Below are 23,127 nucleotides of genomic sequence, written 5' to 3'. Positions count from 1 at the left end.
TCTGGACATTGTAGACGGCAAGGATCCGGCACAGTTAATGAAATATTTTATGGAAGTTATCGAGACCTATAGTCTGATTTTAGTAGGTGATCGAGGTTTTATATTGTGTCTTATAGCGCAAACTACTGGATTGTCATTGGATCAGTGGCACAGCACCATTCACAATAAGCGACGACAAAGGTCGCAACTAGGTTTAATGCCAATCGTCCTCATACATTTCAGGTAGGAGATTGGGTGAGTCAGAAGTTTTCCTCGAAGTTCTGCCTCGAACCAACTGTCCCTTAAATTGATGTTTAGGTGGTCCCAACCCCTAACCATATCTAAATTTCTTTCTCCAGTTATGGTTCTGTGTTGTCATTATCTGGCTGCCGAATATGAAAAGCTCATGTTACACACTTGAGATTAGTACAGAGAAAGGAGTTTGAGTGGCCTCTGACGAACCTCAAGCGAATCTAGAACTTCCGAATCCAGGGGCAGTTGCCCCCATTAGTTGTATTTTATTCATTATATTTGTCCTTCATGTATTTAGTTTTGTGTAGTTCTGTACAGTAATTAGTATGTGATTTTATACAGAATGTAAGCTGCTTTATTCTTCTATACCTCTGCCCCATCCAAATATGTACCTTAGTGATCCTTTTCCATAATATGCCTTGTTATGTAAATGCGCTTCATCTACGCTGGTGGTACGTCGGCATCTAATTTCTACTATGCGAGGATTCGACGGGCGGGCACTTATCTGATCACAACTGGTTCATCGGGAGGATGCTGGGGACACCTGGTCTCTATTTTTGTGGTAGCCTAGTCGTTATGATTCTCAACGCGCGGAATCCTGGATGATTTCAGGGAGATTGTGGCCTAGCATGCAGGGGTTGAGCAGAAGATGAGCACGTAACATATATTATTCTGCGATGCTGTTGGTAGGTCGGTTGAGGACGTGTGGTCCTTTGAAGCTGACCAATGGTGGTAATGAGTCATTGTCTGCAGAGGAAGTCATCATGTGGTCTACCACTTGAGGATGGGTGATCCTCAGAAGCAGATGTGGGTCAGTTGAGAACCTGTATTCTTCTGGAACTGGCAGTCAGCAGAACAATCATACACCAATTGGATCTGGTTGCCTGAGGACTTTTAGGCTCTCGGATAGAGTGGTCATGCCTCGTGCCTATAATTGGCCTAACCTGAATGCTGGGAAAGCATGGGATGGAAGAAATTCGAGTATGTGCTGGACGTCTGTAGAACCTGGAATTTGCAATCGGTGTGATGCAGCCACCACCTGAAATTCAGGAAAGTGTGGGAGAGTAAGCCGTGTATGCTGACTCAGTCAGCGAGGTCAACCCACATCCATCAACGCCATTTTTTCCAACCAGCATTCCTGCCATATCCTTACATCTTAGTAGCATAGATATATGGTAAGCGAGTGGAGGGAAAAACAGTCTTTATGGATAGCTAAACTGTCAGTTACACTCACTCGGAAGTTCGCTAGTATGGGGGACGCACTCAGTTCACTGGCAAGGGAGACAGATATTGGCAAGTTCGATACAAGGAAGATAGATATTCAGGAGCGAGTACTAAGTTGATCATTTAAAATGTTCCAGATTGGGAACGGAAATACAGGGTACCGTAGTTTGAGATTCGCCTAGTGGTAATGTTTAGACATTTTGTATGAGAAATTAATAAGAATACTCATCTTGATTACCTACTTGGTACTAAAAGGGTTGTAATACTGTACAGACATATATACTTTTTTTTCTTTATTACGAGCTAATAGTTGATATTGAATTTGTATGTAGTAAATGTCGAATACAGTTTTCGGAAAGTTCTGTGCATATCGACCATTACACTTTTCTTGTCATTCATATTTATTTTGTTAATATTGTTCAATTAATTATTACTGTTATCTTCTTGTATATATTATATTTGTACTTATTTGTATTTTTCATTTAATCATGTTTTATTATCATCTTCTTAACAGGTGATAGTCCTAGAATTACTGTTTCGGTCTACAAAAGTTTTTCCACGATCCCTTCACAGGGTGACTCAATGATCTTTTCCCTGTTGGTCAGTAGTTCAAGATCACTCAAGGAATCCTTGTTCTAGACATACACTTGACATGGTGAAGCCAGTTGTCTTGATATTGATGAATTATATATTAATTAATATTCAGCCTTGTTTTAGTTCTGCTTGTTTCCACTGCACCATATTTCTCAAATCCGTAATCACCTTTTACATCTGACTTGGTAGATGTACCCAATATGCTGTGTGAGGCGTTTCATGTAACATGGTTTTTAGAGTGGTCAAGGCGATCTGGAGAGAGAAAGGGAAATTCTCCTCCCAGTTAACCTCTTATCTCAAGTACCAGCTACCTTTGAGAGCCTCAAGGAACATCAGGGCAAGGATGCTGAGTGCATGAACATTATCTCTAAGATTTCCAATCAAGATTCTGCTGTTAGGAATTTCAAAGTGGAAAGGGGATTATTAATGTATTGTCCTCGTAAAGCTAAAAGGAGCAGAGTATTTGTATCAGAGGCGTTAAAAGCTATGATATACCACTATTTTCATGATTCTACTTTGGGAGCACATTTGGGGATGACTAACACACTCACAGAATGACCAAGGATTTCTTTTGACCCAAGATGAGATTTTTTGTATGCAATTATGTTACAGCCTGCGAACATTGTCAGAGTGCAAAGCTCCCAGAAAATACTTGTGTAGGTCTTTATTCGGTGGAGACCAATATCAGGCCCATGGAGAAGTTATTTTTTGATGCTGTGTGTCCGTTTGTGCTTACTCGCAATGATAATAAATGGTGTTAGTAATGGTGGATGGATTTTCAAAAGAAAATTCCAAAAAAGGATATAGTAGAGTTTCAGATTTCGAAGTACTCTATGTCTGAAAGCTTCATTTGAAGGTGTATTGAAGAACTATGAAATTATTGGCAGACTGACATTTCATCACTTTAAAATAGCTAAACAGGACGTCATATCTTTACCAACTGAAAAGGCATACAATGATAAGTTTCCAATAAACAGAAAGAAAATTAAGGGCATCGTTCAATTAAAAAAGTACATTCTAGATAAGCACTTACCCTTCTATGACTAAGGATGGGGAAGACATTGAATGAACTTTTTGTTAAAATAAAATTAAGTAACTTTTCATTTTTTATATTATATTTTGAAGTAATATAATTTCAAACACATATAAGATGCTACATGTTCTGTTCATTTAGTGTTCAATATTGTTTTATGAAAAGATAAATGCAGTATTTATGGTTTCATTTTGAAAATTTTGAAAAAGGCATCAGTCCACTCATTTGAAACTTTTTAGAACGTAAAAAAACAATCTCTTTATAGCCAAATAGCAACAGTAGGGGAGAGTCGGGTAGTATCGGACATCGGGTAATATCGGACAGTGAGTTTCTTTCATCTACCACACGATGATAGTACCTGATTGACATGGTTACGTTTCTGTGATGTCGCATAGAGAAACGTAACCATGTCATTCAGGTACTACCATATGGTGGTAGAATTCTGAATTAAAACTTGAGAGCCATTCTACAAGCCAAGTTCATCTCTACTTAGACATTTCCACAGGGAAATTTAATAGACAGTGCCAAAATTTCTAAACACTTTCCAGTAGAATGTTTGAAAATGGAGTTGGAACAATGTAGTGGAGTAGTGTAGTTATTAACAATATACTGTACTACAATCAAGCCACAGTTGACTTATAAATGAACCAATTTTTTTAGGAATATTTTTGCTTTATGATGTTCGTGCTCAAATTGTATTCATTTAAGTGAGCAACTTAGAAAGAAGACTAAGAAAGTAGATAATTTCTTCTAAAAGAACATAGAGACTTCAAGCCAAAACATTTTTTGATGCTGTAAGATATAATGACCCAGATATGCTAAATTTATCTCTGGATTTTCAGAAGAATTTAGTATTATCCAAAGTGGCAGATCAACAAGCTTCCTATAGCAGGCAGCTGTATTTACACAATTTTGGTGCCATCCAAGTGAGTTCTAATAGCTCTGAAACTTACTAATTGCTTCTGTTATACACTCACTGAAGACCAGTTTCCAAGTAACTTCAAACCTACCATACATACTCGCATAATGTACACACCCCAATTTTTGTCAGTAATATGTAGGAAAAAGATGTCAGCGTAATGTACACATTACATTTTCAATTGCTACCTGTGGTAATATACAATCGCAATGTTGGCTGCACTTCTCATGTTTAAATACCTTAAAACAAAGCGTTAATTTATTACAATTGGTTCTTTTTAAAATGCTACAACAGAATGTGATTGATTCTTATAGTTTAAAAACTTTCAGTACCTACCATAAGCAGAATAATGTCGATTGTTGTCCCTTGTAGTGTTGCTTCCTTCATTTGTATTCTGTGGTTACAATGAACCCTGGTAAGTGTAAATATAAGTTACTCAGCAAATTTCATGTTAAAGGTAAATTACATTTGCAGAAGTTCATGGAAATAGGGCCACCAGTCGAGAGTTTTCAGTTTCTGAATGCAATGTGCGTAATTGACGAAAACAGAAACAGGCATTTTTGGAAATGCCAAACAAATCAAGAAAAGTGGCAAGTACCCAGCTATTAAACATGAACTATTGGAATATGTAACTAAGTTGCATAATAATGGAGTTGGTGTTTCACATAAAATGTTGCAATACAAAGCATGTGAAATCGCAAGAAATATGACCAACAGTTTCACTGAATATGAGGAAGAATAAGAACAATTTGTCACAAATAGGCAAAGCGGATCAAACTCCTGTCTCCTTTGACATGGCAAATAACAACAATCGCTAAGAAGGGAGAAAGCAGTGTACTAGTACATATAAATGGTTGAGAGAAAATCAGCTGCACAGTGATGTTAGCAGTAACTGTGGATGAGAGGAAATTACCATCGTGTGCTATCTTCAAAAGAAAAACCATGGCAAAAATTAAATTATCTCAAGGGATTCATATCAGAGTTCAAGTTAAAGAGTGGATGAATGGAGATACTGTATCTAATACGATGCAGACAATGTGGCAACATGGCTTAGGTGTTTTACTTCGGCAGCTGGCTCTCCTGGTTGGGACACTTTTCGATGTCATCTAGGTGACGTCACTAAGAAAATTCTTTCGGAAATGAAAACTGATACAGTGAAACTTCTCTTAATGGACACTTCTGAATAGCGGACACCTCTCAATTACGGACACTTTGAAATTTTCCTGTAGAGTTACATATGTTCTTATGGGAAATACCTCTCCAATAGCGGATATTCTCTTTAACGGCACAGACAGCTGTATAAACATATTTTTTAAGTAGACACTAAACATACTTAAAACATCAGCAGTCATCTGGAACCCTATTCGTACTTCCTTAAGCCTTAAGATATACCTCTCATGCGATTCGTAACATCTTATTGCATAGTTCTCCTACTTTGATGACACAAAAGTCATCTGTGCAAGAGCAGTGAGACGATCCTGGGACATAGTGTTCCTTAAAAACGTGTTTATGCGTTTTAAGCAAGAAAAATATCTTTCTGGCTCAGCAGTGGTCATTGGTGTTGTAACCAAAATATTTAACAACTTCGTCACTTCACAGAATGGATCCTGTAAATTGTTGGAGACTATGTATTGTAACAATTGAACAGCCATCTGTATTTCGGAAGTTGGGTCTTCAGCACAGAACTCCAAGTTGTGTATTTAACATTCTTTTGTTGAGTACAGTATAGCTGTTGACAGCAACTTCAAGTTCGCGTTCAGGAAAATATGCGAAAAATTGTGAAACATTTTGCTGTTTATCAATTTTGTTGCATCTAGGTAGCTTAAAGACGAAACGGTGAATAGCTTCCTGAATTATATGGTCACATACTTCCTTGGCTTCAATTTTCTGGGATTCCATTTTCCGTCGCTTGCTGGCAAACAGGTAGATGGCAGCAGCAATCGGATACTTGAATTACCAAATACATTGTAAATAGTTCCAAGTTTCACAAACAAGCAATCTTTCATTACGCTTTACTTTTGCAATCTCCAAGCTGTGTCTTGCTGAAACTGACTACAGCACTTTCCCGCGTAAAACAGCCAACCAGAGAAGTGATTTCAGCTTCGCACATGCGCATAATTGTCTTCATTCTCATGTAGAGTTCTCAGTAGCACAACAAATCCCCTGAGGCACCAAAGAGCGAATAGCAAAGATTAAACACTCTATAACGTGTCATGAACATAAGCACGAGAAATTGTCATATGACAGAGCAAATACTATGGTATGACAAATACATTATTTGAACAAAAATTATCATTGTGTTGTAGCAATGTAGCATACAAGGACAGGCTGCCCCTGCTTCTGATGTAAAATTGTATATAGAAAATAAAATTCAGGAAGCTACAAGAAAACTGACAAAAATGCCACATTTCTTTACAATTTAAAACATGGAATTAAAGTGAAATGCTTCAATAAAATTATTAATTTAGTTTTTTTTTTTCCATAATGTAAATTACTATGCAGCATTCAATACTTTTTAATATATTAACTTCTGTATTCAAAATTAACATGATTACCAGGGCCCGGATAATTATGTAATTACACGTTTTTTCTATTAAAATTAGGATACAAGATCTGTGATATGTTGGAGTTTCATGCCAATTAGAGCCTAAAAACGTAAATTTGAAAGTACGTACATATATTTACATATTTTGTTCTTAAGTACAGATTCTCACATATTTTACTATTAAGTACATATTTTTACATATTTATTAATATTTCCGTGCTTAGTTGCAATTTTATTCATTTTACAACATACCTGTATATCCTAGAAGTGTATGACCTTGCGCAAGACAGTCAAAAGGTTTTCTGTCTTGAATCTCACTGCCCGTCCGTCGGTCACTTGCGACTGCGCGTCTGTTGGTCAGGTGATGCACACATTGCTACTATGTGTCCAAGCCATGCCATGTCATCGAGTGAAGCATCAGTTAGTTGGCGTGTGTAGATTGAACAATAACTTTGTGTTGTGTGACCTCAGCACTTTTTTTTTTTTTTTTAATTTCAAGTTAAATATTGTACCAAAAGATGCTGAAGGAGAAAACCTCACTCTGTGTAAAGTTAAAGCATTACACAGACAAGTTGACAATTTTTTCACAGATGGAAAGGTACTTTTTTGCTTGGTTTGTAAGAAGAATGTGCCCTATTTTCAAGTCCTGCAACACTTATCCATGTCACATCACATCATCGGGCCCGTGTTTCGAAGTTCGAAGACCACATCTCAAAAGCGGTTGTTACTCACTGAACCTCAAGCTCAGAAACACCCAGGACCTCAGAAATCTCAGTTTCCAAGTAATCTGTGCCATGCTATGGTTTGTGCTGATATCCCTATTTGGAAATTAAAAAGTCCAGTGCCGTGTAAGTTTTTTGAGAAATACACACGTGAAACTGTGCCAGATGAATCTACAATCAGAAAGAACAATGTACCTGACATATATGGAACAATCAACTCTATTCGTTTGGAAATAAGTGCTGATGATCCATTTGGGTCTCAATTGACGAGAAAACTGTTGTACAGGGAAGACATATTGCAGGGATGTCAAGATCAGAGCACGTGAAAGACTCTACGTGCTACAAAGCACTCACGGGTTCCAATGAATCTATTCTGCAGGCAGAAGCGGTGAAAAAGAAGGGGTGAGCAAAATGAACTCTATTAGCCTATCACTGCAAGATGAATTAAACTGTTCTTCAGTAATAGATAATGTGTTACACTCATACAAAAAAAAAAAATAAAGGCATGTTTTGCAGCATGTATCTCTCTCATAAATGCAATTAAGTATAAAATAGTAGGATATAACAAATAATAAACATAGCTTCTCTTTAACTTAAGCAGTTTTACATAATGAGACTTATAATTAGCCTAATTATTGTTATTAACTGTTACATAATCATGTGCTACTTAAATGAGCATCATCACACTTCTAGGAACAAATTAAAATTCCTGACTTCTCCTGTAATTCAGAAGTGATTTTTTTTATTTATTAGCCTTATTATTGTTATTAACTGTTAGTCACATGATGAACACTAGAGCTGGGGACAGAGCGAGTAGAACTGTTGAGTTACTCAGTTCTATCGGTTTATGTGCTTGGCAGCGGAGCACCGAAGTTACTCGGTTAACCGTAGACGTTACCGGTCAGTTCAAACAGAGTTCACGTGTTTTACTTAATTCTAGCAGACAACGTAGGTACTGTTGTATTTAAATATTTTCTGCTGCAGGACAAATTATTTCCTTAACCCCAAGGCAGGCTGAAAGGCCTCTAGTATTGAAGAGGAGTTCATCCTATTATATGACCTGTCAAGTGGGCCTAATGAACACTGACAGTTTGAACATATTACTGTACATAACAACAACAATAATAATAATATTATATAATAATAATAATAATAATAATAATAATAATAATAATAATAATATTATTCTTAATGTCCAGGATAACAGAGAAAGTATGAAACTCAACGAGTTACATCAGCTCCTTGTTTATGCGGATGATGTGACTATATTAGGAGAAAATCCACAAAAAATTAGGGAAAACACGGGAATTTTACTTGAAGCAAGTAAAGAGATAGTTGTGAAAGTAAATCCCGAAAAGACAAAGTATATGATTATGTCTCGTGACCTGAATATTGTACGAAATGGAAATATAAAAGTTGGAAATTCATCCTTTCAAGAGCTGGAAAAATTCAAATATCTTGGAGCAACAGTAACAAATATAAATGACACTCGGGAGGAAATTAAACTCAGAATAAATATGGGAAATGCATTTTATTATTCGTTTGAGAAGCTTTTATCATCCAGTCTGCTCTCAGAAAAGCTGAAAGTTAGAATTTATAAAACAATTATATTACCGGTTCTTGTATATGGTTGTGAAACTTGGACTCTTACTTTGAGAGAGAAACAGAGATTAAGGGTGTTTGAGAATAAGATGCTCAGCAAAATATTTGGGGCTAAGAGGGATAAAGTTATAGGAGAATAGAGAAAGTTACATAACGCAGAACTGCATGCATTTTATTCTTCACCTGACATAATTAGGAACATTAAATCCAGATGTTTGAGATAGGCAGGGCATATAGCATGTATGGGCGAATCCAGAAATGCATGTAGAGTGTTAGTTGAGAGGCCGGAGGAAATTGACCTTTGGGGAGGCCGAGACGTAAATGGGAGGATAATATTGAAATGTATTTGAGGGAGGTTGGATATGATTATAGAGACTGGATTAACCTTGCTCAGGATAGGGGCCGATGGCGGGTTTATGTGAGGGCGGCAACGAACCTCCGGGTTCCTTAAAAGCCATAAGTATTGTTGTTGTTATTATTATTATCATAATCATATTAGAATGTTTGATTAATATTAAAATATGTTAAAAAAGGAAGTGCATTATATTTTTCTTCTATTTGTGTTTATTGGATTTGTATTACCTCATCAGTCATCATTTTATTTGTATTTATTTCTACGAATTATGTTACCTAATTACTTTAATTTATCAATAATATTCACCAAAGAGAACATGGTTGTAGTAAAGGATAGTAATGTTATAAAATAGATAAACATTATGTTCTTCAGGTTAAGATTCCACGTTTTATTGATTATTTTATCCACTTTCCATAATAGTATATAATTCTGTGTTATTATTAAGTGTTTTAGGCAGCGCTTCATGGAGCCTGTTTCTTTCTATCTATCTTCTTTTTTACTTAGCTGTAGTGTTTAACGTTTACCGCACATGTTAATTTATTAGCTGTTAGTATTATAAATTATTTTATCAATTTTATTTCGTCTGTCATATATAACAACACTGAAAGTTAAATAGGCCTTTCATACAAAATAACTCCGCAAATAGTTGTAATCACGCAAATGAAATTTGCAACCGCCATTTTGTAATGAAGAGAAGCACTTTTTTCTCGTCAATTGGCTAAACGAAAGAGCTTTACCACAACGCTTTTAAAACACGCTTGGTTTCACTTTCAAAGTACGTTCTAAAATCGACTCAATCTATCTAAATTTTAAATCTGCCACCACAAATTTGTACTCGGTTCAACCGAGTAATGACGTCACAGTAACTGCTTCGAACCGAACCGCTCTGTCCCCAGCCACTGTGTGTCCAAGCCATGCCACGTAATCGAGTGAAGCGTCAGTTAGTTGCAGTTAGCTGGTGTGTGTAGATTGAACAATAACTTCGTGTTGCGTGACCTCAGCATTTATTTTTTTTAATTTTCAAGTTAAATATTGCACTAAAATATGTAGACGGAGAAAACCTCACTCTATGTAAAGTTAAAGCATTACATAGAGGAATCTGACAACAGAGATGGAAAGGTTTGTGAGAAGAATGTGCCCTGTTCTCAATGTTTTTCAAGTCCTGCAACACTTATCTACGTCACGTCATTGGGCCCATGCTTCGAAGAGCACATCTTAAAAGCAGTTGTTACTCGCTGAACCTCAAGTCAGAAACATCCAGGACCTCAGAAATCTCAGTTTGCAAGTGATCTGGGCTGTGCTGTAGTTTGTGCTGATATCCCTATTTGGAAATTAAAAAATCCAGTGCTGTGTAAGTTCCTTGAGAAATATACACATGAAACTGAATCTACAATCAGAAAGAACTATGTACCTGGCTTATATATGGAAACAATCAACTCTTATTCGTTTGTAAATTGGTGCTGATGATCCCATTTGGGTCTCAATTAACCCTAGAAAGCTAACGCTTCGTCAAAATGACGACGCTTAAATATAAAATCTCTCCCCCCACCACTTCTCATTATGTGAGGAGCTTGGCGCCTTGTGTACCTTCAGTTGGTCTTGAGCTACGGCGAGAGTGATATCAGTCGTGTTTAATTGTTGTGTTGTAAATTGGTTATTGGTGCTGCGTAGTCATTCTGACGAAGCATTAGCTTTATCGTAAGTATATTGGACTGCTCGGCGGAAGTTATATATTTTGTTTTACTGTCTGTTATCTGTAAAGTTTACAAATATTCTTTCCATCTCTCTATGTAGGTACTGAAACTAATACATCTTAATATTGTGAAGTGTAATTTGTATAGAATGGCATCTACGGAAGAAATTTATACAGAAAAGAAAATCATAAAATGGCTAGAGGAAGAGGAAGAAATTGGTGAGAATGGCAATAGTTGTAGTAAAAGTGAGGATAATACAGAAAATGATATTGTGTTGACAGACGACAACTCTGATATTGATCCAACTTTTGACCCTCTTAGCGAAAAGACAATACATCATTCTATAGACTCCAGCTCTGATGAAGTGGAATAGTCTGCTGAAGAAATAGATCATACAGTTCAAACATCTGATACTGATAATTCACAACCGCAAGCAGGAATCCATAGTCAAGCAGCTCACCCAAACATCATTGTATGCAGTAAAACTGGACTGGTTGGGAAAAATGGGCATCGTTGGTCTGCAATTTCTTCGAAGCCACCGAATACTCGTTCAGCAGCTAGAAATATTATACATGTTCGACAAGGACCAAAAGCTGACGTTAGAAATGTGGACTTGCCGAAAGATGCATTTTCCTTATTTTTTACTCAGATAATGCGTCAAAAATAATTCAGCACACAAATGAAAAAATTGCAACTAAACGTACGAATTATAGTGTTCAAAACGCAACTGTATCTGAGCTCAGTGTAGAAGAATTTGATGCATTTCTAAGTATTCTGATATTGTCTGCAGTTCAGAAGAATAACCACTTACCATCAAAGGAATTGTTTGATTCAGAATACTGTGGGATGAGATATAAAGCGACAATGAGTTGTGATAGGTTCGACTTCCTTTGTGAATGTTTGCGTTTCGATGACCACACAACCAGACTTGAAAGAAGGCAAACAGACAAATTTGCTCCAATAAGGGAGATCTGGGAACAGTTTATAGCTGCCTGTAGGGAATCGTACAAGCCTGGCTCTTTCCTTACAATTGATGAACAACTTCTAGCCTTCAGGTGGCGATGTCCTTTTAAAATGTACATCCCTAACAAACCATCAAAGTATGGCATCAAAATTTTTATGGTATGTGACAATGGTACTAAGTACATGTTCGATGCAATGCCTTATCTAGGCAAGAACACTGCTCCTGCAAATCAACCGTTGGCAGACTTCTTTGTAAAGGCCCACACCAGGAGTGTTTATGGTACCAACCGCAACATAACACTGGACAACTGGTTCACGTCGATTCCTCTAGCATCTGAGCTCCTGAAAACTCCTTATAATTTGACAATAGTGGGCACTCTACGCAAAAATAAGTGGGAAATTCCACCCGAATTACTCAACCATAAGACTAGGAAAGTGGGAACGTCAATGTTCTGTTTCGATCAAGAAAAAACTCCTGTATCCTACAAAACAAAACCTAACAATGTAGTGTTGCTGCTTTCGACAACTCACGACACAGCATCCATTAACCCAACTTCCAAAAAAACGGACATCATCGAGTTTTACAACTCAACAAAAGGCGCAGTGGACACATTGGGCCAAATGTGCAATCAGATGACTTGCAGCAGAAAGACAAGAAGATGGCCGCTTTGCGTCTTTTATGGAATGGTCAATATCGCTCTAGTGAACAGTTATGTGATTTACACACACAACAAGGTCAGCAATAAAGAAAAACCATTGACTAGGCGTCAGTTTGGAAAGGAACTTCACTCTGCACTTACGAATTCATGGGTGATACATTGCCTTGGAATGCGCAACTTACCGCGCTTGCTACGTTTGTCCATGGCAGAAATACTTCATGTGAACATGCCTGTGGATGAACCAGAAGCCCAGGAATCAAGAAAACGCAAGATCTGCGCCTTCTGTCCAAGCAAGAGACGGAGAATGACGAAAGTATTTTGCTACAAGTGTTCCAGAGCAGTATGTGGTGAACACCAAACAATGTGCTGTTTTGAATGTAAATATGGATGTTAAGAGTGTCAGGAATATTTTGTATGTTTATAATACTGTAAGGAACAAAAATATTACATTAGCAATTATAGAATACAAATAAACCTCTTTCTTCAATGCAAGAAAAAATTGTCGTCAAAATGACTACACGTTAGCTTTAATGCTCCTGATGTAGCACGTTAGCTTTCTAGGGTTAATGAGACAACTGATGTACAGGAAAGACATATTGGAAATGTTATAGGTGGGCGTGTTGAAAGATAATGAAGTGAGTAAGCCTGTGTTGTTGGTGTTACCAAAATGCAACCACCAAAATATTGCTAAATTATTTAATGATGCAATGGGACTTTTATGGCCCAATGGGGTGAAATACAGCAATGTCTTCCTTCTTGTGATGGATGTAGCACCATGTATGTCCAAAGCTGCCACAGCTTTGCAAGCTTTAGATCCTAAAATGTTACATCTCACATGTCTTGATCATGCATTCCATTGCATAGTAGAACAGGTTCCATCTAAATTTTCTAAAGATGACACACTAATTTCGAATACAAAGAAAGTATTTTTAAAGGCTTACAACAGAGTTGATAAATTCAAAGAACTGTTTCCTGAGCTTCCACTCTTTCCTCATCCAATCTTAACTAGGTGGGGAAGATGGATTGATGCTGTAGGCTACTACGTGAAGAATTTTGATTCTGTGAAACAAGTTCTCCAGCATTTTGATTCTCAAGATGCAGTTTCTGTAAAAACAGCAAAGCTATCATTTAGTGATGTAAAGTTTAAAAATGATATTGCCTACATCCAGTGCAATTTTTCACATTTATGCATTGCCAATAAATTTTTGGAGACATCTTCGTCCAAACTCTCAGACAGTCTTGATGTTATTCATTCTGTAGTCACTTTGGAAAGTCTACAAGGGCCGGTTGGAGCTGCAGTGAAGGATAAGCTCTCTTCCAGTTTGAAGAAATTCAAGACAATCAGTGTTATTAACAGAGTGCTAGGTGAAGGTAGTACCTAAGTATTTCAAATTGAATAGACACCAGAATATTTTTGCAAGTTTAAATATGTACCCATTACTTCATGTGAAGTTGAATGATCACTTAGTCAGTACAAAGCCATGTTACGTGATAACAGAAGTTTTCTATTTGATAATTTGAAATACATGTTTGTTCCTTATTGTTATGGGGATCATAATTTGAAAAATTAAGAGCAATATGTAATTTTCAATTTTTGAGTTATTTACATACATACATCTCCAGATTATTATACATAGTTGTAGTACTAGATCCATAATGTGGTATATGTTAAGACATGTGATTCTGTAGGTAGACTATCGGCAGCACATTTCATGAAAATGTAGGGAAATTCTGATATTATGATGTTACATATATCTTGGCATTTTAATGATATTATTACATATTTCAAGATGATTAAATATATATATATATATATATATATATATACACATATTTTACTGATTTTTAGTACATAACTATCCGGGTCCTGATGATTACAAAAACCTATGTGAAAATATGATAGTTTCATTTTATGCCATTTTCCCAATAGCGGACACTTTTGAACACCAGACACTTTTTAATTACTGGTAAATGTCCACTATTGAGAGGTTTCACTGTGTTGCAGTAATCCCTGGTGGTCTCACCTCTGTTCTCCAATCTTTAGACGTTAGCATAAACAAACCATTTAAAGGCAGTATCAGGAAACTGTATGGGCAGTGGATGGCAGATGGAGGCCACAATATGACGCCAACAGGAAAAATCCAGTGACCAACCACAGAAACAATGTGTGATTGGATAAGAAAGGCTTAGGACATGACGTTGCCAGCAGCAGTTCCAAAAAATTTTTTGGAGACAGGCATTTCGAATGCTCTTGATGGTTCAGAAGGGGATGTTATTTGGAAAGATGATGATGATTGAAGTGATTGTGCAATAGAGGATGATGGAAGTGATGCTGCAGTACAGGATGATGATACTGACATTAGTACCGATAATGAATAAGATAAGAATAGTGGTACTGTTACTTTCACAAAGTATACCTAGTTTTTGAGATATTTATATATATATATATATATATATATATATATTTTCATTTCATTTATTATATTCCACAGATGTTACATGAGCAATGAAGCTTTAAGTTTTAGGTTATACTGTGCTACATGTTTTATTCATTTCATTGTATTACACATTTTGCATTATTGGCTGGAAGCATTCAATATAGTGACTTTCTCAAAGTCGTACAATCGATCATTTTCAATACTATTTGAATGTCTGATGTCGAAAGCAGCTGTGGTTATCAAGTGGGATGTCAGGTAATTATGATTTTTTTCCCTAAAATTTTTTCGTCGCATAAAATACACACCCGGATTTTTAATCCAAAAATTATGGAAAAAAGTGCGTCTATTAAGCAAGTACTTTTTTTCACCATTTGCAAAGCAATTACAATTAGACTTATGTCAGATGGATATGATGGCTATGTGCATGAAATGGCTCCATCAAACATGAATAAAACATAATGCTGATAGAACTTCATTTGCCAGTGAAAGGACATTCTTTTATACCCTCTGTAAACTATCACAAAAAGAAACAGTATTGCATGTAACATGAATTCAGAAGTCTTAACTCAAGGGGAACTCAATTCATAGAAGAGAAGTTGAAGGACACTGAATATTTGAAGGTACACTACAGAGAACAACAAAGTAATGGGTTCTGAAATTTCTTTGTAAATGTGCTATCATATCAGCAACTCCTGCTATCACTCATGGAAAAGGAAAAGGTGTTGTCTGAAAAACTGCATTGCTTTCTTGAGTATTTGCAAGACTTAGAAAAAGTAAACATGGTCTATAGGACATGAAAATATATTTTCATTTAGTTCAATATATTGTACTGTATATCCCATCCCCCCCCCCCCATTTCTGTGGAAATGGATAATCTATTAATATAGCATGGGAGTAATCTTAAGATCAAATATAGCAATGTAGGCTTTTAGTGAATATAAACAATTTAAACATACAAACATCATCATCATCATCATCATCATCATCCTGTCGAATAGTAGTCTTAAAATATCTGTTACAGCCTGAAGAAGGTAATTTTCATGTCATCTATTCATGGGGCATCCCAGAGAGCATTTTCATTTGGACAGTATTTTATTATTGCCTTAGGGCAGGGGTTCTTCCAAAACCTTTTGAAAGCACGACTCACTTTTGGGCGTGACTTCTGTATGCGATCCCTTCTACCGAAGTGGTAGAGTACTTAACCCCATTCAAGAAATACAAATTCCTGTAAAATCGAAAACAGTGATAATTTTACTCAAAATTACTGGAAACCACCCAAAGAACGACCAAAACAGAAAAATATAATGCAATAATGACATGAAATATAACATGAAGATTATTTCTAGTAACCTATTTTGCTGATATTTTTGAACACTTACAGTATTATACACTTTGAATAGTAGGTACGAGTTAACATAATAATAGTCAGGGATAAAATCAAAGAATTTGTAAAAAAAACTTGATTTCTGATCTACATCAATTAACAAGAAGGAATGTGATGCATTGCAGTGCATTAAAGAACTCGTGGAAAATTTAGCTTTGTGTGATACGTCAAATACTAAGTTTGTTAAATTAAATTTGCACAATTCTGAACAACACCTTTTGAGTATTTTCTGGAAGACACTCAAAACAATATGACAGTCACAGATGGATACTAAATTCATTTTATACAGTTGCATTCAACTAGCTGAAATTAAAAAATAATAATAATAATTTTCAATATATAGGCCTACTACATACCTACTGCTGGAATGTTGAAACTATGTTTCTCACAGAGTGTAGACCAGTTGTGGATCAGAAGAATGCATGAATACCTTGGGTTTGCAAACGAAGATCTTAAATTTTTGATAACATTTGCAACCTCATATTTATGCAAAATAAGCTTCTCATCTATGATTGCCATCAAAGCAAAGACGAGAAATCTCATTGAACTTGAAAGTGATATCACTATGTGGGTATCAAATACAGGTTCCAGGTCTGAGAGATACTTTCTGAAGAACAGGCATATTTGTTGCATTAATAAAATTATTTTTTACTTTAGTAAATAACTACTGTAACTTTTTTATTATGTTGAATGTTTTGTATGTAGTGTATGTTAACAAGACGTTTTTTCTTTTATTTTGCAATTCATTTCACGACTCCCCTCAGCTCTTTACACGACCCCCAGTTTGGGAACCCCTGCCTTACTGAACCTGTATGGGTCCATTCTCAAGACATGCTCCTTCCAGTTCTGCTGCTGTCTATAGATGCAATCTAGAACTAGTGATATATTAAGTTCTTATAGCACATCTTCATTTTTCTTCTAGTCCCATTTGGTGAAGTAGCTGTTCATCTCATGAATCTCATCTCACATGCTGTTAGTATGTTTTCCTGAGAGTCCACGCTTTGCTCCCATAACAAAGGACTGATTTAGCCATTATTTTATATAAAGGAATATGGGTAGATTTTTTAACTAATGATGGTTTCAGAACTCGGTTAATGATGCCAATATATTTATTGAATTTAAAATAATCTCTGGTATATCTAAATTTTCAAGAAAAGATAGTTTATAAGCTAAATAAGTAATCATGTTGAGACCTTGGAGTTTATTATTTAGACACATTTTACTTGGTACTGGTTATTTATCACAAAAGGCCATAAATCTTGTTTTTTTTTTTTCTATGGATATTTGCACAGAGTACTCCTGGACTACCAAATTTAAACTGTGTACTGACCATTGCAAATTATCTTTACATATGACTAATAAAACTAGTCATCTGCAAACATTATTGTATCTAACTTGAAATTTCTATTAATAGGAATGGTTCCATGTCTTTTCTTCCCTAAACGTACAAGCAAACACAGTAATTATGGGGCAAATATTGAAATAGTTTTCTACCTCTCTTAAAGAAACTTTGAAAGTGGAAGACTGCAAAGTTTGATACTAGGCACCTTATTCACAAAACATATCTTCAGATTCTTTACTCTTAAGGTTCAAATAAAAATAAAAGATACCGGTAATCATTTATATCACACCCTATTCAGCAGTCTTTTCTGTTATGTCACATAATTTAAGCTAAGTATCCAGCCTCAGAATGTAAAGACAATGATGAACACAAGCTAAAATACAAGGTGCGTTTGAAAAGTTCGTGGCCTGACACATAGATGGCATTGAAAATGTGTCAATAATGTCACCATTGTTAGCAGCCATTTTACATTAGTTCAAGCACGAAAAATCACAATTTTAAACAGATTGGCAAAAATAGAAGATATCGAGCTTCGTGCTGTGATAAAATATTTCGTACAAAGGGGAATGAGTCCAGCAAAAATTAAAGTAGACATGGATGCTATACTCGGGGAATTCGCTCCAGTGTTTTCGACTGTGAAAAGAAGGGCCACACTGTTTAAACATAGTCGAGAGTATGGAAGACAACCACAGCAGTGAATGTCCAGTAACAGCAACAAGTGAAGAATTTGTAGAAAAAAATCAACGATATGACAGTTGACTGAAAGTGCAGAAAATGAGCGAGGTTATGTGTATCTCAATTGAATGGATGCATCATATCTTAGTTAATGTCTTGGGCATGTTCAAGGTCTGCACAAGATGGGTTCTGCATTTGCTAACACGGAACAAATGCACGTCCAATGTCAAATTTCGAGGGATTGTCTGGCTCGATTTGAGAAAAATACGCCCGATTTTTTTGAGACGGTTTGTGATCACTGATGAAATCTGGATCCAATACTACATATCAGAGACAAAACAGCAGTCGAAACAATGGAAAAACAGTGATTCTTTGCCTATAAAGAAAGCAAATGCTGTTCAATTGGCTGGGAAAGTCATGGTGTCCATGTTCTGATTTCTAAGGGGATAATCATGATTGACGATCAAAAGGGAGAACAATAACCGGAGAATATTATTCAAATCTCCTGCAGCAATTGAAAGGGGAAATTCGCAAAAAGAGTCTGGATATGGCCAAGAAGAAAGTGTTGTTTCATCACAACAATGCACCTGCTCACATGTTTGCAATCGTTGTTGCTAAACTACACGAACTACAGTTCGAATTGTTGCCACACCCTCCCCCCTTTCCTCTACTTGCCAGATCTCGTGCACCCTTAGGCTCTTTTTCTTTTCCCCCAAGAACAAAACTCACTTGCCTGGGAAGAAATTTTCGTCAAATGAAGAGTTTAACACAGCAGCAGAAGGCTTTTTTTGCAGACCTCGAGGAATCTGTGTACAAGGAGTGTAGAGCAGCATTGCAGCACCAGTGGACCAAGTGTGTGAATCTCAGGGGGGGATTACATTGAGAAATAAAGATTTTCTGAATAATTCTAGTTTAATTTCTGAATAAAGATTTTCAGAATAATCCCAGTTTAATTTCTGAGTCAGGCTAGCTATGAACTTTTCAAACATTCGTAATACAAGGACTTATATATAGGAAATCATCAGACATTTATACCAGACATACTCAAATTAAACAGTACTGGTACAAAAGCCATAATGTAATGTTTGATGTAAATACAAATGTAAACTTCTCTCTCTCTCTCTCTCTCTCTCTATATATATATATATATATATATATATATATATATATATATATATATATATACAGCGCGAGTATAAATGATGGCCCTAGTTAGGTGGTTTTTTTTAATAGACAAACCGTGAATAATACAGCAATGGTACTGATATTACCAAACAGAATATCTCTCAAAGTTTTATTTCAAATTATCCACGCTGTGCAGTTCCACCTCCTACTGGTAGAGGATTTGAATTTACGGAAATGGCGACTGGTGCTGAGCATGCATTTGTAGCATTGGAATTTCATTCCACAAAATCTGTCATAACTGTGCAGCGACATTTTCGAGCGAGATTCGATAATGATCCACGAGACGCCAAGACCATTAGACGATGGTACAATCAATTAGTGACCATAGATGCCTGTGTAAAAGAAAATCTCCTGGTAGGGCTTACATGGAGCACATTCGTAATTCCCCGAAACTTAATGTCTTCTGTGCACTTTCCAACTCCAAGGTGTTCGGCCCCTTCTTTTTTCTCGAATCCACCATGTCAGGACATTCTTACCTGGATGTGTTAGAACAGTGGTTGATGCCACAGCTGGAGAGTGCTAGTGCTCATTTCATGTATCAACAAGATGGCGCTCCACCTCACTTCCATAACGAAGTCTGGACATTTCTAAATGACTGATTGCCAAACAGATAGATGGATTGGTTGCATGGAGAGAGACGACATGCAGATCTTGCCCTGGCCTCCACGTTCCCCTGACTTAACACCGTATGACTTCTACCTGTGGGGGGATGTTAAAGACTCTGTTTTTGTACCTCCATTACAGGAAAATCTGCCAGAGCTACGCGCCCGCATCATCAACACCATCGCTACAATCGATATGGATACACTTAGCAGTGTGTGGGACGAATTGGACTACCGGCTTGATGTCTGCAGGGACAAAAGTGGAGCCCATATCGAGCACCTATAAGGTATGTTTAAAAACTTGGAGAGTTTCTCCATACACATGTATATTAAACAATTTTCTACATTCAATCATTTGTCCACAAATAATTTTTGTAATCAGGGAAATCATTTATACTCATGCTGTATGTATGTATATATATATATATATATATATATATATATATATAATATATTAGTGCTGTTGATCGATCAAAATATTTAACCGATTAACTATTTGCATTTAATTGATTAATCGAGTTTTGATCGATTTGAAAAAAAAATGTTTTAATATAGACTACTGTTATATATAATTATTGTTTGGTGATGAGCATAAGTAGTTGTATATCTGTATATATTGTATCATTATATTACAAAACAACTATTTTAATTACTTACTAACATATTTATTATGAGGCTTATAATTTATTGTGTCAATTTCTCTGGTAATTCTTTAGACAAACGTAAATAACAAAAAGTATGAAGCCTATCTAGTTAATACTGCTTCGTCCATGATTTTAAACATCTGAGTGCATTCACATGCTCCGAATTAAGTGCTGTCTATGTTTAGTAACAATGTTTCCTGCATCACTGAACACGAAGGAACTTTTTTTTCTGTCAAGCACTTCTCCACAATCCTTCAATTTAAATCCAAACATTTCACCGAGTTTACCTCTCAAATTCTCATATGACATTATGGAGTTTACACTTTTCACAGACCACAGGAAACTGATTTTTTTTTCTTTATCAAACTAAACACACAATCTTCACATACAAACTCAGTACAGAAACTGCAACTGCAAAAGTACAGCAATCAAAATAGAAGACTGACCTCTATTGTAATAGAATTACCAGATTTTAGAAAGAGAAGAAGATAGTTACGCTCTCACTTGCACACAGTGTAGACATGGCTATTTTATAAGGGATGAGAACGAATCCCAGAAAAGTATGTATTTCATATTATGCTAGGAAGATAAGCTGACAACAAGGTGGAAGTTTTCTTGGAAAACCATAAAACTTAATGAGGGTTTTGCATTGTGTTTCAACTTTCAATAGAGGTAGACTAGGTCACTGTCCTCATATCTCCATCTCTTTCTGAAGTATTTGTGCAAAGATTTTCCCTATGCTACCAGCTTTATAGTTAGAAAATAACAGTACTATTGTGCTCTTAAGTAAGCAATTTCCGAGAGAGGAATATTGTCGGAATTTTTAGTATTTGTAATTTGTATTAACAAAATAATAATAATTAATATCAACTACAACCAATTAATTTCAATTGACTCGATTATTCAATTAAATATTTTTGATCGATTAATCTTACAACATAAATTGATCGATTAAATCCCACAACACTAATATACATACAATATATATATAGAGAGAGAGGGGGGGAGGAGGGGGGAGGGAGAGGGAGAGGGAGAGAGAGAGAGACACACACACACACACGTACGTATATACTAATATTTTTATTATGCCTGTAATGATTCCAGATGAAGAGAAGTTGGCTATTATGAATATCCATTCCATCCATAATAGTAAGGCTCATGGATTATTTGTTCCCCTGTAAAAAGAACATACACTCCAGTCAAATTTAATGAAGATTGAAGAAGGGGTAATTGTGCATTACAGGTTTCCCCACTTCAAAAATGGAACTAAACCGTGACAAGATAGCTACCAAACGCATTTCAGTGGAACATTTCTCGTTGACATTAGAAACATCATCAGTTAATGCAAATCAAGCTTTCAGGTATAACTCCCTGTAAAGTTGATTTGAATAATTTTGAGGGAAAAATTGTTCCGGGGCTGGGTATCGAACCCGGGATCTTTGGTTAAATGTACCAATGCTCTACCAACTGAGCTACCCGGGAACTCTACCCGACACTGATCCAACTTTTCCCTCTATATCCACAGACCTCAAAGTGGGCTGACAACCGTCAAGCAACCAACATTGAGTGCACACTAACTCTCTCAAAATTATTCAAATCAACTTTACAGGGAGTTATACCTGAAAGCTTGATGTGCATAATACAAGTCACTGTTCGTTAACAGAAAACCACAATTTAAGTCACACAGAGTTAGTGTGCACTCAATGTTGGTTGCTTGACGGTTGTCAGCCCACTTTGAGGTCTGCGGATATAGAGGGAAAAGTTGGAATGGTGTCGGGTAGAGTTCCCAGGTAGCTCAGCTGGTAGAGCGTTGGTACGTTTAACCAAAGGTCCCGGGTTCGATACCCGGCCCTGGAACAATTTTTCTCTCAAAATTATTCAACATCAGTTAATATCTCTAACTGCCTCAATGTGTAACAACTTACCTGTAAGAGATGTTATCAATTCATCCATTAAAGTCCCAACAGGTGTACTGGTATAAATAAGACCAGCCAAAATGCCAGCAAAGTGACCCATGAAGGAGGCATTAGGCACAAGCAAATGTATCAATATCAATTCAGCCCACGCAGCGTAACGTGTTGGTATCCACAGACCACCCACCAATTCTCTTCCTCGTGGAGACTCACTGCTGGTTAATACTTTCAAAGCAAATATCACTCCTGTATAAAGAAAATGTACCAATATTCATAACAATATCATTTATAACAAGAAGGTTATAGATTTATTACCCCTTACAATTTGGTGAAGGGAATAATTTCTTGCTATAAGAGCAGAGTTGTCACTATAAACTGAATATAGCTGGTGTCTGATCGCTGG

General features: G+C 36.3%; 2 protein-coding genes across 14 annotated transcripts in view; one reads left to right on the top strand and one right to left on the bottom strand.

Annotated features, from left to right (window-relative positions):
* LOC138704966 (uncharacterized) overlaps positions 1-23,127 on the top strand; it is an 83,621-nt gene that overhangs the window by 32,411 nt on the left and 28,083 nt on the right. For 8 of the 11 annotated variants that reach the window (XR_011333508.1, XR_011333510.1, XR_011333503.1 and 5 more), the window contains one exon: positions 20,310-20,454. Coding sequence is in view for 2 of the 11 variants with exons in the window: in XM_069833443.1 (XP_069689544.1) it covers positions 7,573-7,670; positions 20,310-20,454 (243 nt within the window). In the remaining 9 variants the exon portion in view is untranslated. Of the gene's footprint in view, positions 1-7,544; positions 7,671-20,309; positions 20,455-23,127 lie in introns of those variants that run through there. The other 3 variants (XM_069833443.1, XM_069833444.1, XR_011333506.1) reach the window with 2 other exon arrangements.
* Positions 17,455-23,127, bottom strand: part of LOC138704964 (rhomboid-related protein 4-like) — a 59,126-nt gene continuing 53,453 nt past the window's right edge. For all 3 annotated transcript variants that reach the window (XM_069833442.1, XM_069833440.1, XM_069833441.1), the window contains 2 exons: positions 22,737-22,970; positions 17,455-21,986 (listed from right to left, as the gene is read on the bottom strand). In XM_069833442.1, coding sequence (XP_069689543.1) covers positions 21,934-21,986; positions 22,737-22,970 — 287 coding nt within the window. In that variant the 3' untranslated portion in view covers positions 17,455-21,933. The remainder of the gene's footprint in view (positions 21,987-22,736; positions 22,971-23,127) is intronic.

Source organism: Periplaneta americana, chromosome 8 (assembly GCF_040183065.1).
Source record: "Periplaneta americana isolate PAMFEO1 chromosome 8, P.americana_PAMFEO1_priV1, whole genome shotgun sequence".
Classification (NCBI taxonomy): Eukaryota; Metazoa; Arthropoda; class Insecta; order Blattodea; family Blattidae; genus Periplaneta; species Periplaneta americana.
This window is presented reverse-complemented; position numbering and strand designations above follow the sequence as displayed.